The sequence below is a fragment of the Petaurus breviceps genome, unplaced genomic scaffold, assembly GCF_028583685.1.
Source record: "Petaurus breviceps papuanus isolate PSGF00001 unplaced genomic scaffold, PetGlider_PUasm1.0 47, whole genome shotgun sequence".
Taxonomy (NCBI): Eukaryota; Metazoa; Chordata; class Mammalia; order Diprotodontia; family Petauridae; genus Petaurus; species Petaurus breviceps.
In genome coordinates, this window is record NW_027186349.1 from 5393206 (window position 1) to 5410896 (window position 17691).

A 17691-nucleotide genomic window follows, 5' to 3' on the forward strand; every position below is an offset into this window, starting at 1 on the left:
AAAAGAAAAGAAAAGAAAAGAAAAGAAAAGAAAAGAAAAGAAAAGAAGGAAGGAAGGAGGAGAGAGACAGAGAGAGGGAGAGGGAGAGAAAGAGAGAGGGGAAGGTTTTGGACAGGAAAGTCAATACAATGGTCATAGAAATCAAAGGACATATCCTTTTAAGGAAAGATCAATTGAATTACTGTCCTCAGAAACTGAGTTTGAAAATATTAGGAAGTTGTGTAGTGGGCCTGGGTCCTGGCAACAATCAGATCCTTTGGCTGCAAGAGAGGAAGCTTTGAGTATGAATCTACAATGAATGATGGGGTTTTCATATTGCTGTTAGTTATTATTATTATCATTATATTAAATGTGCTGCCCTTTATGAACATTCTTGTCAAAGAAGCAAATTCATTTGCCAATGGTGAAATTCCTTCTAGCAAGTGATTTGAAGTAAATTTTGTGATGGAATATTCTGAAGAAAATATCTAGTTATTTGTATAAGAAATTTCTTGTGACAGATACCTGTTACTAACTTCTAAGTAAATCACATCAAAGTCATTTTTTAGAGGACACACATGTACATGTAAATGTTCAATTAATGCTGATCTCTCTCTTGCTTTCTCTCTCTCTCTCTTTTCCCCCTCTCCCCTATATTACAGGAGTTATAAGGACGGCCCTGCATAACATGGACAGGGAAGCCAGAGAGCATTATTCTGTGGTAATTCAAGCCAAAGATATGGCCGGGCAAGTTGGAGGCCTTTCAGGGTCCACCACTGTCAATATTACACTCTCAGATGTCAATGACAACCCACCTAGATTTCCACAGAGTATGTACAAATTTAATGATTTTCATTAAAGATTAATGTTTTTATTGTTCTTTTCAGTGAATTTCAAGGCAAAATTCATTTGAATAATGCAAAAAAAGATGACCACTTCATCACAAGAGTATTTTTAATAAATGGGATCATTTGGTTGTGAAGGATGGTCTTCCTGTGGCACTGAGGATTAATGGGAAGCCTTAGAGTTAAAAAAAATGCAACCAAATCAAACTCTCTCTAATTCCCCATGGAAAATTATATTGGCATTTAGGAATTCAAAATGGCATTTGGCTTCAGAAAGTCAGAATAAATGAGATAGTTGAACAATGTATTGAGGACTAAGAACTTGCTATTATAGATGAATATTCTTTAAGAAAATCATATAGATATCATAGAGTATGTGTTATATCACGTACAAAGACATATAGTAGGAAGAAAAATAAAAGAATGAGATTGGAGAATGAATAAATGAATGAAAGTGCTTGTCTAAGATAAAGTAGACATATATCTAGCATTAAGCTTGATTTAGATCTGTCCCTGTGTATGGAGGAATATATTACAAATTTTGTTTGCTTGAGGCTTGGGATATATAGTACAATAGTAGAATCTTCACTACCACAAGCATTCACATAGTGTGGAAATATTTTCACTGACTGAAACCAAATCTCCCTTCTAGTAAATTGGGAGTCAGAGTGAAGGGGGTGGGCTTAGCATGACGATAATTCCTTGAATCTGCTAAGAGTGAAAAATAATAACTCTATAAGCCTGAAAAGGAAGAAAAGCTAAAAAGTGCCTCCATATAATGTTTATCCCTTACAGGAGCAGAAAAAAAATGAGAATTGTGTACAGGAAAGCACCTTACTGGTACTATGGCAGGATCCTCCTCATGGTACTTCATGGTATTCTTGCTTTTACTGGTATACATCTGGGGCTATTCATGGCTATTTTAGAGTTTCAATGTTTTAATGCTCTTCTTGTTGTTTGGTTTTTTTCGGTAACATCAAAAACTTTGTTTACCCATTTGGGTTCTCTTGGCAAAGACACTGAAGTGGCTTGATATTTCTTTCTCCCGCTCATTTTACAGATATAGAATCTGATATAAAAAGGGTTAACTGACTTGTATAAGGTCACATAGTGAGTAAGTGTCTAAGGCCAGGTTTGAATCCAGGAAGATGAATCTTTCTGACTCTAGGACCAGCACTCTATCCAATGTCCCTATACTTTTATAATAAAAAGGAAATATTTTTCAGTACATTTTGTGCTTCAACTTCATTTCAGCCTGTTCTCATGAGGGTTTTATGTTTGTGTGAGTATTTATGTGAGTGAGTGAGGGTGAGGATCAAAGTTGTAGGAAGAAAGGGAAAGTGAATGAATGGCTGTTATGAGATAAAACAAGTCTTTCCACAACATTGCACAATAAAAAAAATATGGTTTCATATTCAACTCTATATCTAAAACTTGCTATTCCTTTCAAATATACAACAATTATCATGTAAATTGTTTTCCCTCCACCCCCTAACCCCCCTAGAGATGGCTACCAGTAGACACAGATACATACATGTAAAGTTATTCTATGCATATTTCCATTTATCAGTTCTTTCTATGGATGCAGATAGCATCTTTCTTTATATGTCCCTTATAGTTTATTTCTGTATTTATAATAGACAAAATAACTTATTGGCTCAAAGTCATTCTTAAAACTATATTGTTGTTACTGTATACAATCTTCTTGGCTCTGTTCATTTGGCTCTTCATCATTTCATTCAAGTATTTCAATGTTTTTTTTTTCTGAAATCATTGAGCTCATCATTCCTTTTTTTGTTGTTTTTTTGGCAGGGCAATTGGGGTTAAGTGACTTGCCCAAGGTCACATGGCTAGTAAGTGTTAATTGTCTGAGGCCAGATTTGAACTCAGGTCCTCCTAACTCCAGGGCTGGTGCTCTATTTTCTGAGCCATCTAGCTGCCCCAAGCTCATCATTTCTTATAGCACAGTAGTATTCCATCACAATCATATATCACAACTTGTTTAACCATTCCCCAATTGATGGCATCCCTGCAATTTCCAGTTCTTTGCCACCACAAAGAGAGTTGCTATAAACACTTTACACCATGCATCTTTTCATTTTTTCCCCAATTATCTTTGGAAACAGACCAAGTAGTGATATTTCTGGGTCAAAGGGTATATGGATAGTTCAGTATCTTTTGGGACATAATTCCAGATTGCTCCCCAAAGTGGTTGGGTCAGTTCACAATTCCACCAATAATGAATCAGTGTCACAATTTTTCCACATCCCCTCCAAATTTTGTCACTTTTCCTCTTCTATCATTTTAGCCAATCTGATAGCTGCAAAATGATATGTCAAGGTTGTTTTAATTTTTATTTCTTTAATCAATAATGATTTAGAGCATCTTTTTCATATGACTATAGGATTTATTTCTTCTTCAGAAAATTGCCTGATCATATCCTTTGGCCATTTATCAATTGGGTAATGAATCATATCTTTATAGATTTGACAAAGTTTTATATGTGTGTGCATATACATACAGTGTGTGTTCATATATACATACACACATATGTATGTATACATATATACATGCAAACATACAGAGAGAGAGAATATGAGACCTTTATCTGATAAACTGCATAAAAATATTTCTCCCTCCTCAAAAAAACAGCAACAACAACTGTGTTTTAATCAGTAGTGCTAGGCTTTTTGTTCTATGGAGCTATATACAAGGGATAGGAAATGATGACTTTTGTATATTCATCAAAATAGTTAGTAGGCTTTTTTAGAGAAAATAAAAATTATCATGAAGAAGATAGGGAAACATTCTTCTTTTAAGTAGTTTGAACAACAAAATTTTTAATGTTGGAACCTTCCAAGGAATCGTGAGAAAACACTAATTCTACCTGGCATGGGCACTCAATTCAGATACACCTTAAGTGAGTTCATTATATTCAATAAGATCTGTTTTTCCTCTAATAGTCACACAAAATAGCACTCTGAATTTAGTGATTGACAGGAGTGAACTCCTTCAGAAACATTGAGATAATGTTCTGAGAAGTTGGAAATGAAGCGAACTGTCTTACAACCTATAAATTCTGACTTGTTTAAAAAACCTTTCCCACTCAGACTGCACTATACACTTTGTTGACTTCATGATGATTCAGTATCAGCATAAGAGAAATAGCTTATAGTGAGGTATTCTCTTATCTATTCTAAAGCATAATTTAGAACATAATTGTATATTCAGGGAGAGCTATGTTAATATTCTTTGTATGAAATTATTTAGGAGGAGGATTGGAGTTTATGAAATGTGGGATTCATAAATTTATACGTAATGCAAAGTACAAAATAGAAAAGGTAGAAAAAGACACAGAAAGATGCATAAGGCAGAAAGAGATAGAAAGAGAGAAAAATTTATTTTTTGAATGAATCAGTTTGTCAAATGGAGGACATTATGGATATAATACATAGATTTATGTATTCCACGGAGTGTGAGAACTCAGGTTCCCTTTCAAATAATGTTCTCCAAACAGCTTAACATGTTTCCCACAGTGTATACGACTGTCTGCTGAGCAATTATGTTTTAGAAAACACTAAAAATACTCTATGTAAGCTACTTATCTCATGCTGTCTTTTAGTCATTGACATCAGAAATGCATTTAGTACAAAGCTGAATATATGCCTATAACTGACTAATCTAATGAACACATATTTGATGATTTACAACTCAAGTATATATAATACATAAAGTTATGACATAAATTTATAAGTATACTATATAAACTTTCATCAGAATAATTCATTTCTATTCACCAAACATTCATTAAATGGCTATTTTCTGCTAGATTTTGGAGACATAGAGATTTGATCCCAACCAGATGCAAAGAGACAATCTCAATTTCCAAAGTTATCATTTAAGTATAATTACATATATAGGACTTTAATTGTAGTGTATGGTTTAAATAGCTAGAGAGGTGGTAGTAGTTGCAGTAGTGGTAGTTGTTGTTTATGAGAGTAGGGCTGTTTGGGTCTGAGATTTCATTCATATAAGGAATTCCTCTAGAGGGAACTGTCTTAGCTAATGGATAATGTAATTGATCTTTAGAGAATTGCTTGGGGACTCTGAGAAGTTAAGTGACTTGACTAGAATCAAGAGTCAGTATGTGTTAGGCAAGACTTAGACCCAGGTTTTCCTGATCCTGAGGCTTTTTATACACTATTCTACCCAGTATTATAAGCTGCCTCTTTGGAAACTAGGCAGATTGTTGTGTGTGTGTGTGTGTGTGTGTAAATATATGGGTATATATGTGTCTGTGTATATGTGTATATATATATATGTGTGTGTGTGTGTGTGTATGTGTATACAATTTTATTTAGAAAATCATGTTCTTCCAATATGTTAAAGAAAAACAAGAAAAAATATAAAAGCACAAATTTCATTGTCAGTGAAATAATTTATTTCAAATTTTATTGGGAATGAAGGAAGATGCCAGGTATGGTGGTACATAATGATAATCTCTGCTGTTGAAGAATGATGAAACCAATGCATCCCTTGAGGTTAAGAGTTCTCAGCAGCAATAGGCTAAGCCAACTGTGTGTCCACACAAAGTTTTGCATTAACATGGTGCTTCTTACAGATGTGGAGGCACCCACAAGGTTTCTAAAGAGGGTCCAACTGGCTCAGGTCAGAAATGGGGGAAGACAAAGTTCCCGTACCATTCAGTAGTGGGACTTGGTTCGAGAGTGGTCACTTCATTTACAGCCTTGGCAGAACAGGGAGATGTAGCCTCAAAAAGTTAAATAAGAATAGAAATAATGAATGGTTAGAAAATTGACATATATTTTTTAAATTTTATTTTAGACAAGGGTCAAAACACAAATACAGAATAGAGAAAAGAAACAAAAGCATATCATAAACTTAAATATTGGAACATAAATATAAAGAAAGAAAAAATATTGGAACATCAATATAAAGAAAAAACTGCCATGTACATAGTAGAACATAAGAGAGGATTCAAAATATGTAACAACAAATTTTCATTCCAAGAAAGGCTGCATGATAAATAATATATTTATCCATCTTTTCTTTGCTTCCTTGTGAGTTTCCTTTTGTTCTCTGCTGTGTACTTTTTACTTTGTTCTTTTTTTCCCTCTCCCATGCCTCTTCTCCCAGAAGGTTACAATAAAGTTTAGATATGTTTCTCTATATCTGTAGCTATATACATATACATATATATGTACATACATACATATATAGACACATACTTTCCCAAATATATTCTACTCCTGATTTTTGCTTTTATATGTTTGTGTATATCCAAAGTTTCCTATACCTCCTGCCTTCTCTATTTACTTCTACCCATTACCTTGACTTCCTATTACTTGCCTACCTCCCCCTTCAAGGATTCCTTCCCTGTTCTCCCATTTCCATAAATCTAAACATGCTTTTGTAATCCCCTTTTACCTATTTCCCTCCCCTGGGAAGGAATATCCACTTTGTCCCCTGCCTCCTCCCTATGACCCTACCATTTTATTTCTTCTTAATTTAAAAGTCTTTTATATTCTTCTCAATATATATGTATTATTCCCTCTTAAACCCATTCCTGATGAAAGTAGGATACCAGAACTACCAGCCCTCCTACCCCATCTAATTCCTATATATTGATTCTTCCTCTTGTACCTTGTTTGTATAAAATAATTACCCTTTTCCACTATTCCTAAATGGTTTTACTTTTTAAATTAATATCATAGTCAAGTTTACTCCAGTCTTTATTAAGAGCTACCCAATTCTTAATAAAAATCTTAGACATGCATCTTACATTTTACATTTTAAACAGTCTTTCTTTATGAATCCCTTAAAATCAGTCTTTGACTTGTACCTTACATTTCTTTTGGTTTTTGTATGTCAAATCTTCTATTAAGTTTAGTATTTTTTAATGAAGTCTTGAAAGTCTGAGAGTTTATCAAATATCCATTTTTTCTTTCCTTCAAGATAATACTTAACTTTTCTGGGTGTGATATTTTTGGCCAGAAGCCCAGTTCTTTTGCTCTTCAGTATATTGTGTTTAAATACCTGCAGTCCATTAAGGTCTCTGCTGCTACATTTTGTGTGATTCCAATTGTTGCTCCACCATATTTAAACATATTTAATCTTGATGCTTTTAATATTTTTTTCCTTGAACAGGGATTTTGGAATTTGACTATGATATTCCTATGAATTTTCCTCATAGGATCTATTGTAAGTGGTGATTGAAGGATTTTTTTTTTTCTATTTCTACTCCCCCTCCCAAATTGTTATAATGCTTCAGGACAATTCTCTTTAATTATTTCTTATATTATATTATGACAAAATTCTTTTTTGATCATGACTTTCAGTTAGTCCAATTGTTTTTACATTTTCTCTTCTTGATCTATTTTGCAAATCTATTGTTTTCTTATAAGATGTTTCACTTTCTTATCTATTTTTTCATTATTCAAATTGTGTTTATTTCTTTTTTAATTTTTTTGTTTAATTATTTCTTGATCTCATATTTTCACTAACTTCACTTTACCCAATTCTAATTTTCAGGGTGTCATTTTCTTCCTTAATATTCTGGATCTCAGGGGGTCTAAGTGGTGCAATGAATAGAGCGCTTGTCCTAGAGTCAGGAGGACCTGAGTTCAAATCTTGCTTGACACAACACTTAGTAGTAGCCTTGTGACCTTGGGCAAGTCACTTAACCTCAGTTTCCCTGCCTTCCCCCCTCTAAAAAAGGGGGGGGGAAAGCTCCTGTGTCTCCTTTTCTAGTTGGTTGACTTTCCTTTCATAACCTTGTTTTTCTTGAATTATTCTTTTTTTTTTTTAGTTTTTCCTCCATCTTTATCATTTGATTTTTAAAGAGTTTTTAAGGATCTTCTATGAATTCTTTTTGGACAAGTGACCACTTGATGTTACTTTGTGGGGGTTTATTTACTTCAGTATCCTCCTCTGAAGATGCGCCCCAGTCATCTCTATTCCCATAATAACTTTGTGTGGTTGGATTCTTTCTCCTTTACCTGTGCAATTTTTTTTTGTGGTAATAGATTAATTTTTGTAATCATCTCTAACCCTGGGGTATACGAGATTCTGCTGCATCTTCAGTTCTCTTCTCTAGCCTGAAACCAAAGCCAAACCTCAAATCTGCTATAAATGCCCACAGTCAGGATCTTTCTGCCCCACCTTTTCTTCATTCACCAGGCATGTGCTGGTTACTTTTGCCCTCTGTCCCTCTTTGCAGCATAGCTGGGTCTGGTGTTCCATGTCAGGGAGAGAGTTCCCTCAATCTTCCCAGGCTCAAAAGCCCAAATCCTTTTGCTATCTTATAGACTCTCAAACCAACCAACCCCAGGACTTTCCACTTACTGTTTACCTGCTGCTAATTATTAAAATAGAACTTAGGCTGGAAGTGTTTACTCTTCACAGGGACCAAACCTTGCACTAGAATTTTTCTTTAGATCTTCTCAAATTGTCCCAAGAAGATGCAGGTTGCTCCCCTATTCTTTTTTATCTCCACCCACAATTTGTTCACCCTAAGGTGCTATTTTAACTCTTTTGTGGAGGAAAATCTTGAGAGCTTGGAACTTTCTGACATACTCTGTCTTCTTCCCAGAATCCTCTTCAAAAAATTGATGTTAAAAATAGTTAATGACAAATATTTGGTAGAAGGCAAAACTGAACTAATGATTTTTTTCCAGTTTATTAATGATAGAAATTGGGTGTGGGGTGTGAAAGAGATGAATTGACATTTTATAATGAGATCAAGGGAAGGAGAATATTCATTGCTTTTTGAGAAGATTCATTCACACTTATATTAAATGTTCATCTGAACCTCAAATTAAAATAAACAGTTTGTTTGTAGGTGGTTTCCCAGGGTATAAAAGTTACAAATGCACAAATAGTTCTTTTTTACATCAGAATCAGGAAGGGAATTCTGAAGTTTAATCCTTTCAGTACTAAAACTCAAACAATAACCATCACAACAAATTGTTTTAGAACATTTAGGATGGAGGTCTTTCTAAAATGAATTGCATACTAACTTAGCAATTTAAGCACACTATTAGGAATATAAATGAACATTTTATTAATTATTCAAAATCCTTATTATGAAATCTGTTTCTGTACTGTGTATTATAGAGTGTTTTCTCAGCACTTATTAGGAGTGGAATAATATTTGCCCCAAACTGAAAATGAGCACAGAGATCTCTGACTTTTTTTTTCTCCATTTTTTCTGCATACACACACACATACACATACGTATTTGTATAAGTATATATGTGTATGTATGTATATATGATGGGGAGTTTTTTTTTGCTTTTTCTCTCATTATCAGGTTTCCAATGAAAAAGCTGTCTAATGTAGGTAACTCTATTTCCTCTTTTCTCACTTGTAATCCCTCTGCAATCTGCATTCCAAATTCAACTGAAACTTCTTTCCTAAGTTACCAATGTGCTCTTAATTTTCATATCTAATCAACTTTTCTCAATCCTCCTCCTCATCAAATAAAATAATAATTGTAATGTGCTTAGCCCTGTTACTGACCCATGTTGTTGTTCAGTCATCTCAGGCATGAGTGACTATTCATGGCTCCACTACCCTTTTTCAGTCTTCTTTGCTCTTTCTTTAGGGTGTTTCAACTAATTATAGATGTTCCCCACAGTTTGTCCTGGGCACCCTTCACTTCTCCTTCTATAATAATATTTGATTTGGTGATCTCATCAGCTCCCATCAGCTATCTCTATGCTTATTATTTCTCAATCTGCATATTGAATCCTAGTCTCTCCCCTGACGTATAGTCCTGTTTCACCAACTGACTTTTTGATATCTTAAACTATGTTCCATATATAACTCAAATTCAACATGTCCAAAAGAGAAGTCATTTTCTTCCCTCATCCTCGTCATCCAATCACCTCCTTTCACCTTTTATATTAGTATGCATGGCACCACTCTTCTCCCAGTCACCTATTATTGAAATATCTATGTCACCTTTAATCTGTTCTAACCCTATTGTAAAGTTTTATTATTTTTACCTTCACAACATCAGTCTCATAAATGCTTCCTTCTCTCCACACAACCTGGTACAAACCTTCAGCACATTTCACCTGGATGATTACAATACCTTTCTGTCTGGTCTCTTCAACTTGTTTAGCCACAATCTGATCCATCTTTCATTTAGCTGCCTAAGTGATTTTCCTAAGTGTAGATCTGACTATGCCTATCTTCATATTCAATAAACTCCCTGCTAATCACAGGATCAATTATAAAACTTTCTTTTTGGCATGTAAAGTCCTTCATCACAGGGCTTCTTTCTACAATTCCAGCTTTCTTACATTTTATCCCCCCCCCCATTTACTTTAAACCCTACTATTTGCTGTTCTTCAAATATGATACTTCATCTACTGACTTTTCACTGGCTGTCTCCCATGTCTGAAATGCTCTTTCCTCAAATCTGCCTCCTAACTTCCCTGACATATTTCAGGTAAAATCCCATCTCCTGCTGTAGGCTTTTTCTTGCCTCTTACCCTTTTGTGCTTTCTCTATAAATAAGGCTTGCATTTACACTGATTATAATTTGTGTGTATGAAGTTATTTGCATGTTGTCTTCCCCAATATAATATAAGCTTCTTGAAGTTAAGAACTGCGTTATTGCCTCCCCCTTTTTTATTCCAGTATTTAACAAAGTGCCTGGAACATATTAAGTACTTAATAAATGCTTTTTGGATAAGTGACTGTCAGCTGTCATTACATGGTCCTGTTATGTCCATTTCTCTTTTAGATCTTTACACCCTTCAATTTGCTGCTTTTAACCTACTATTGTCTGGGAAATCAGACAACCATGTTGTAAAATTCACTTGTAAAAAAAAAGTGCTGTATAAAAGCATCAAAGTTTCTTCCATAATCAATATACATGAGTGAACTTTGTGATTTTTCTTTCAGCTATTTGGGTGTCATTTTTATTCACTTTATCATTTATTCCTGCATTCCAAATAGTTAAGGTTGTATTTGGATAAGTGAAGATTTATTGTATATAGAATGATTTATAAAGAAATGTTTACTGAACTGAAATACGTAACCCTGTGCCTATTTGTTTAAGTCTTCATTAAATATTCTAACCTTTCTTTAAATTGTTTTTTTCAAGAATGTAACAGTACAGTATTTTAAGTATTGCTTTCAAGGTGCTTAAAACTTAGCTTGGAATTATGAAACTAGCTGAAGAAAAATAAAGTAGTGAATATGAAAAGACAGACTAGGAAAACCCCAAGAATCTGGCACCACTCAGAACTAGGAAGTAAGCCAAAACCCCATAGCCTCATTTATGTCTAATATTGAGAAACTGCAACAGGTCTCTAATGGTGGAAAAAATACTGTCTAGGCAGTGTTCCCATAAAACCATGTACGTGTTTTAACTATAATTATTAAATGACTCCTTGTGCTATGGGAATATTTTTAATGCTACTAAAAAGAAGCAAGTTGAAATTATGAAGATGATGGTGTAAATTTTGTTGAGGTCAAGAAAAATAACATTAGTGATGTAGCATTACCCTTTAATTCGCTAATTATTTTTAGCAGTCCTTCCTGGAAATCATTTGGCTACATACACAATATTTGAATTTTAGGCAGAAAAAAAAAGTTGATTGAAAATATTGATTCACAAAATCAAGCTTATGTATATCCCTGAATGAGTAGCCCAATAACTTAAGTAATCAATAATTATAGCATAATTGTCATTTATGATAATGGTGATTGATTGAGGTTAAAAATAGGCTAAATTATACCTGATAACTAAAACATAGAAGGGAATGAGACATTTCAGAAATTGTTATCTTTATTTTAAATTTAACTTTTATTGAAGCTATATTGTATTTTTTTTTAATTACTCCAACTTCCAATATCTCCCCATTCTCAACCTTGAGAGAGGAAGATTTTTAAAATGAGCAAAAAAAGCAGTTTAGCAAAGCTAACTCATACATAGATTCTCATTGGTAGCATATGCAATTTTTTAAAAGACTTCTATGAAAAAAAATCATTAGAGATAATGTTCCAAGGAGTTGAAATCAAGCAGAGTTGCTAGGGGAGAATTACTCAGACTGTGTATGTGTGTGTGTGTGTGTGTGTGTGTGTTTGGGAGTGATACTTATCTCTAAACCCACCTGTAATATTAGGCCTGTGACTAATAATTTGAGCTTCTTCTAAGGTATTTCCTCAAAACTCAATTGTCCTTCAAACTGGCAGAAGTTATTAAAATTTTGGACAGGAAGAGGTTTTATTTATTTGTTTTATTTTTTTCTCTGAAGAAATAGACAATGCTAAAGAATATTTACTGGGCTCCAGATGGGGACAGAAGAAATTGTCCTCCTAAGAACATTAGCAGGGCATATCACCGAACTGCCTGAGGGAAGTCTATAGAATGATAAAGGTCCTCTAAGGTAGAGGACTTATTTATAATGTAAATTTGACACCATCATATTTTGGAAGTTTAAAAGAGTTGTGAGGTTTTTTATTCATTTGTTTTTTGTATTGTTGACTTCACTGTAAGATTTTGTGTAAATGGTGAGTGAAAGAACTATTTTTTTTTGAGTCATGCTTCAATAAATAACTGGTCAAAGCATATTAAGGAACAGTACTCAAAAAGAATTGCAAAATTTTCACAACCACATGAAAGGATATTCCAAATCACTAATAATAAGAACAATACAAATCAGAATGACCCTGAATTTCACCTCATACCTGGAAATTGAGCAAAAATGAGCAAAAATGTCAATAGTTAATATGAGAGAGGTTGCAGACTAGTAATACATTGTTGGTGGTACAACTATTTCAGAAAACAATTTCTATTTTCTAAAATATTCATACTCTTTGAACTAGACGTTCTGTTATTGGGCTTATAGCCCCAAGGTAGCCATTAATAAGAAAGAAGTCCCCACATGCACCAAACATTCTCTCCTCTCTCCTTACCTCAGGCGGTTCTGCCCAAAGGAAGGTAAATTTTAATGGCCAAGAGCTACCTAGTTAACTTGGCATTTACAGGCTAGATTTCTTTCTCAAAGAGAAAGCCTTAAACCTAATTCTCTCTGATCTCAGGGATTGAAAAGCAATAGGTCCCTACCCAAGCACCACTTACAGGTTATTTTGGGGCCCTCCTGTCTCAGAGTGAATACAAAAAGTAATTTTTCTCTTTTAGCCAGCAACCTTGAGGATCTTCCCTTCCCAATGTAATTTTTTTTAATTAAAGGGACCATCCCTTGAATGACTTCTTAAAGAGAGCTATTTACTGAATGAGTATTACCTCCTTCAAAGTGAGAACCTGAAAAGACCTTAGCTTAAAAGGACCAAGGTGTCCCACTGCATCCTAGGCCATCACTAGTCATCCTGATCGATATCTGACCACTGGACCCAGATGACTCTGGAGAAGAAAGTAAAGCTGGTGACTTTGCACAGTCCTCCCTCAAATCAAAGTCAATTGCAAGTCATTTCATCATCTTCCTGATATGATTTTCCTAGAGAATGAAGGACAAATCACAAAACCACAACAACAAAAATTTTATAGTGGCACCTTTTATGACAGGAAAGATTAGAAACAAATTAGATGCCCATTGATTTGGGAATGAGTAAACAATTGTGGTCCATGAATGTAATGGAATAATACTGTGCTAAAAGAAATGGTGGGCGTGATGAATACTGAGAAGTATAGGAAGATCTACATGGACTGATGTATTCTGAAGTTAGCATAGACAAGAAAAGAAAATACATAATTATATCAAGGTAAAATGGAAGGAACACTTGTATAAAAAACAAAAAAAAAGCAACAGACACAAAAGTGAATGTAAAAAAAAATCACAAAGATTAAGCAGGACTTAAATGAAGAAATAGGAGAGAATAATCTAGCCCACTCCTTCATAGATGTGGGAGATCCATAAGAGTTAATGCTTTACACGTTTCCTGATGTTTTCAATGTATTAAGCAGTTGTCCTGATTTTTCCCTCTTATGTTTTTATATTTTCCCATTGTCTTTAAAAACAACTATGATATGAGACAGCTCTCTAAAAAGGGGAGTATGAAAGATACAAGAAATAACTATGACAATGTTAAAAAGAAAAGAAGATATCAAAGAAAATAAGTAACTTAAAAACTTATTTTAATTAATAATATAAATTAAAAAATTATTTTAATAAAAACTTAAAAAAACTTTAAAAATTAGAAATAAAATCATTTGGTGTTTTAAAGCTTGAGATTTCCAGAATACTTTGTTCCTTAATTATTTTAGAAAACTGAAATGCTATATTATGTAGTTATAATTTTGCCCAAAATTATATATTTGTATATTTACTTTTCTTATTTCTGTGCCTTTTTTTCTACTCACTGAGTCCCCACCTGGATTCACGTTCTCTCCTTTTTCTTTAACTATTGCAACAGCCCCTTAATGGGACTTCCTATCTTCAGTATCTGCTTTCTTCGATCCATTTTATACATAAATGTCAATCCAATATTTCCAAAACACAAGTCTGACCATACCACTCTCCTTTAGAAGAAGTTGCAGATCAAATACAAAAACATCTGAAATTTAAATCTGTTTTCAGACTAACTTTATCTAGTATTCCCCCAAAACAATGTTCCAGGTACACTGGTCTACTTACTATTCCTCAGATATGGCATTTTATCTCTAACCACTAAGTCTTCACATGCATGGTCGCTTTGAAGTATATGTCTTTTATTTCAATTTCATTAAATTCATAAATACTTTCCAGGCTCAATTCACATGTCATGTGCTTCATGATACCTTATCTTCAATCCCTCCCCAGCTCATTCTGAGAGTTATGGTACTCTATAGCTTTGAGGAGTACTAGAGAAGTGTCAAGTACTTTCTGCCTTTTACAATTACTTTATATTTACCTTGAACATGTTTATTTACACAGTTGTATATGTGATTTTCCTTCTCCTGCAAAAAAAAATCCCCTTGAGGGTGTTAACTTCCATTTTTTTCTTTCTGTATCCAAAGCTTACTAGTGCCTGAATGTACTGGGTACTTCTTAAATCATTATTGAATGAGCCAGTGAAAAATGAGAGGAGAAGATTATCATGAAATAGAACATGGGGCAATTTTTTTTTATGAATGTCAATTGAGAGGATATCATCTTTTTATGTCCCATGACTTTTTAAATTTTTTAAAATAATTCATGTTTAGTTTTCAATATTCATTTCCATGAGATTTTGAGAATCAAATGCTCTCCCCCCAAAACTGAGAAGGCATGAATTCAGATTACTCCTTCCACAAGCTGCCCTCTTTTCTATCACCTCAATACATCCTTGCTTATCACTTTCCCCCTTACTTTTGTGAACAGCAAGATAGAGTTATATACCCCAGTATATCTTATTTCCCAGTTGCATGTAAAAACAATTTTTAACATTTATTTTTATTTTTTCTTCCAGAATTTATTTATTTATTTTTAGTTTTCAATATTCATTTCCACAAGATTTTGAGTTATAAATATTCTCATCTCTCCCCTACCTCCTACCCCAAGGTGGCAAGCATACTGAATACTCCTTCCCCCCATTCTGCCCTCTCTTATATCCCCCCTTAGCCCTTTATCCCTTACTTTATTGTAGGGCAAGATGATTCTTGGTTTTAATTCTAGCTCCTTTGATCTCTGGAATATCATATTCCAAGTCCTTCCATTCCTTAATGTAGAACCAGTTATATCCTGTGTTATCCTCATTGAATTTCCACAATATTCAAACTGTTTCTTTCTGACTGCTTGAAATATTTTCTCCTTGACCTGGAAACTCTGGAATTTGGATATAATATTCTTAGGAGTTTTCTTTTTGGTATGTTTTTCAAGAGGCAAGGAATTCTTTCAATCTCTTTTTTACCTTGTGGTTCTAGAATATCAGGGCAGTTTTCCTTGAAAATTTCTTGAAAGATGATGGCTAGGTTCCTTTTTTTATCATGGCTTTCATGTAGTCCAATAACTTTTAAATTATCTGTTTTGGATCTATTTTCCAGGTCAGTGGTTTTTCCAATGAAATACTTCATATTGCCTTCTATTTATTTTTTTCTTTTGGATCTGTTAAGTCATTAGGTTTTATTTACTCCAATCTAATTTTGAAGGAATTATTTTTTTCATTGAACTTTAGAACTTCCTTTTGCATCTGACCAGTTCTGCTTTTTAGGGCATTCTTCTCCTCATTGGCTTTTTGGAAGTCTTTTTGCCATTTGAGTTAGTCTATATTAAGGTGTTTTTTTCTTTAGTATTTTTTGGGGTCTCCTTTAGCAAATTGTTGACTTGCTTTTATGATTTTCTTGCAACACTCTCATTTTTCTTCCCAATTTTTCCTCTGCTTCTCTTACTTGATTTTCAGAATCTTTCTTGACCTCCTCCATGGCCTGCAGCGAATTCACATTTTTCTTGGAGTCTTTCGATGCAGGAGTTTTGATTTTGTTTTCTTCTGGTTCTATGTATTGATCTTCATCGTCACCAAAGAATGATTCAATAGTCTGATTTCACTTCCTCTGTTTGCTCATCTTGCCAGCCAATTACTTGACGTTTGAGCTTTTTGCCATGGTAGACCTCTGCTTCCATAGTGGAGAGTGCTGTGTCCCAAATTTCTGGGGTTTTGTGCAGCTGCACCATCAAGGAGATTCCTGCATTTGCTATCTGATCAGCCATTTGGTCCCCCCACCATCTGTGGGCCTGGAGCTCCATAAGCAGCTAATGCCACAGAAGCTCCACCTATGTCACCCCAGGGCTGGGGTCAGACCAGCTGGACCATGCTCTCCTCTCACCTAGGTCCAACAGAAATTCCCCATTCACCTTTAGCTTTCTCTTTGGCATTAATGGATTGAGAAATCTGGAAACTGCCACAGCTTCCAGTGATTCAGTCCTATGAGATCTGTTCTGGGCAGCCTGTGCCTCTGGTCTATGCTAGTGTGGCGCACACAGGTCTGCGCTCTGCTCCCAGTCCAGTGTGATATACTCTTCCTATTGACCTGTCAGGCTGCTTTAAGAGGAAGATTTGTTTCACTCTTATTTTGTGTCTTCTGTAGCTCTAAAATTTGTTGAGTCATTTTTTACAGGTATCGGTTGTGGTTGAAGTGTGAGCTCAAGCACGTTTCTGCTTTTACTCAACCATCTTGGCTCTGCCCTTAACTTTTGTTTTTAAAATTTTGGATTCCAAATTCTCTCCCTTCTTTCCTCCCCACTGAACCTTATTAAGAATGTAAGTAATCTGGGGAGGCTAGGTGGCACACTGAGTAAAGCTCTGGCCCCGGAGTCAGAAGAACCTGAGTTTGGTTCCGGCCTCAGACACTTAACACCCCCCCCACACACACACACACAAACTAGCAGTATAACCTTGGACAAGTTACTTAACCCCAATTGCCATCCAAAAGGGAAAAAAAAGAATGTAAGTAATCCAGTATAGGTTATGCATGTGTAGTTATGCAAAATGTTTCCATACTAGTTATGTTGTGAATGATTAAGTATATTTCCATCCATCCTATCCTGCCCCCCCCCATTTATTCTATTTTCTCTTTTGACCTTCTACCTTTTAAAAAGTTTTTGCTTACATAGACATCTCCTCTAATCTGCCCTCCCTTCTATCTTTCCCTCTCTTACCCCTTTATCCCCTACTTCACAGAAAAATTCCAAATTGAGTATTTTATTCCCTCCTTAAATCAAACCTACTGGGAGTAAGTTTCATTCACTCCCTCTCACCTACACCCTCTTCCCCTCCATTATATGAGCATTTCCTTGCCTCTTTTATGGGAGGTGATTTATCCCATTCTATCTCTCCCTTTCTACTTCTTCCAATATATTCCTCTTTCACGCATTAATTTTATTTTTTAGATATCATCCCTTCATATTCAACT

General features: G+C 34.6%; 1 protein-coding gene across 2 annotated transcripts in view; it reads left to right on the forward strand.

The window, feature by feature from the left end:
• Positions 1 to 17691, forward strand: part of CDH18 (cadherin 18) — a 1599127-nt gene that overhangs the window by 1425537 nt on the left and 155899 nt on the right. For both annotated transcript variants that reach the window (XM_069101403.1, XM_069101404.1), the window contains one exon: positions 642 to 809. In XM_069101403.1, the coding sequence (XP_068957504.1) occupies positions 642 to 809 (168 nt within the window). The remainder of the gene's footprint in view (positions 1 to 641; positions 810 to 17691) is intronic.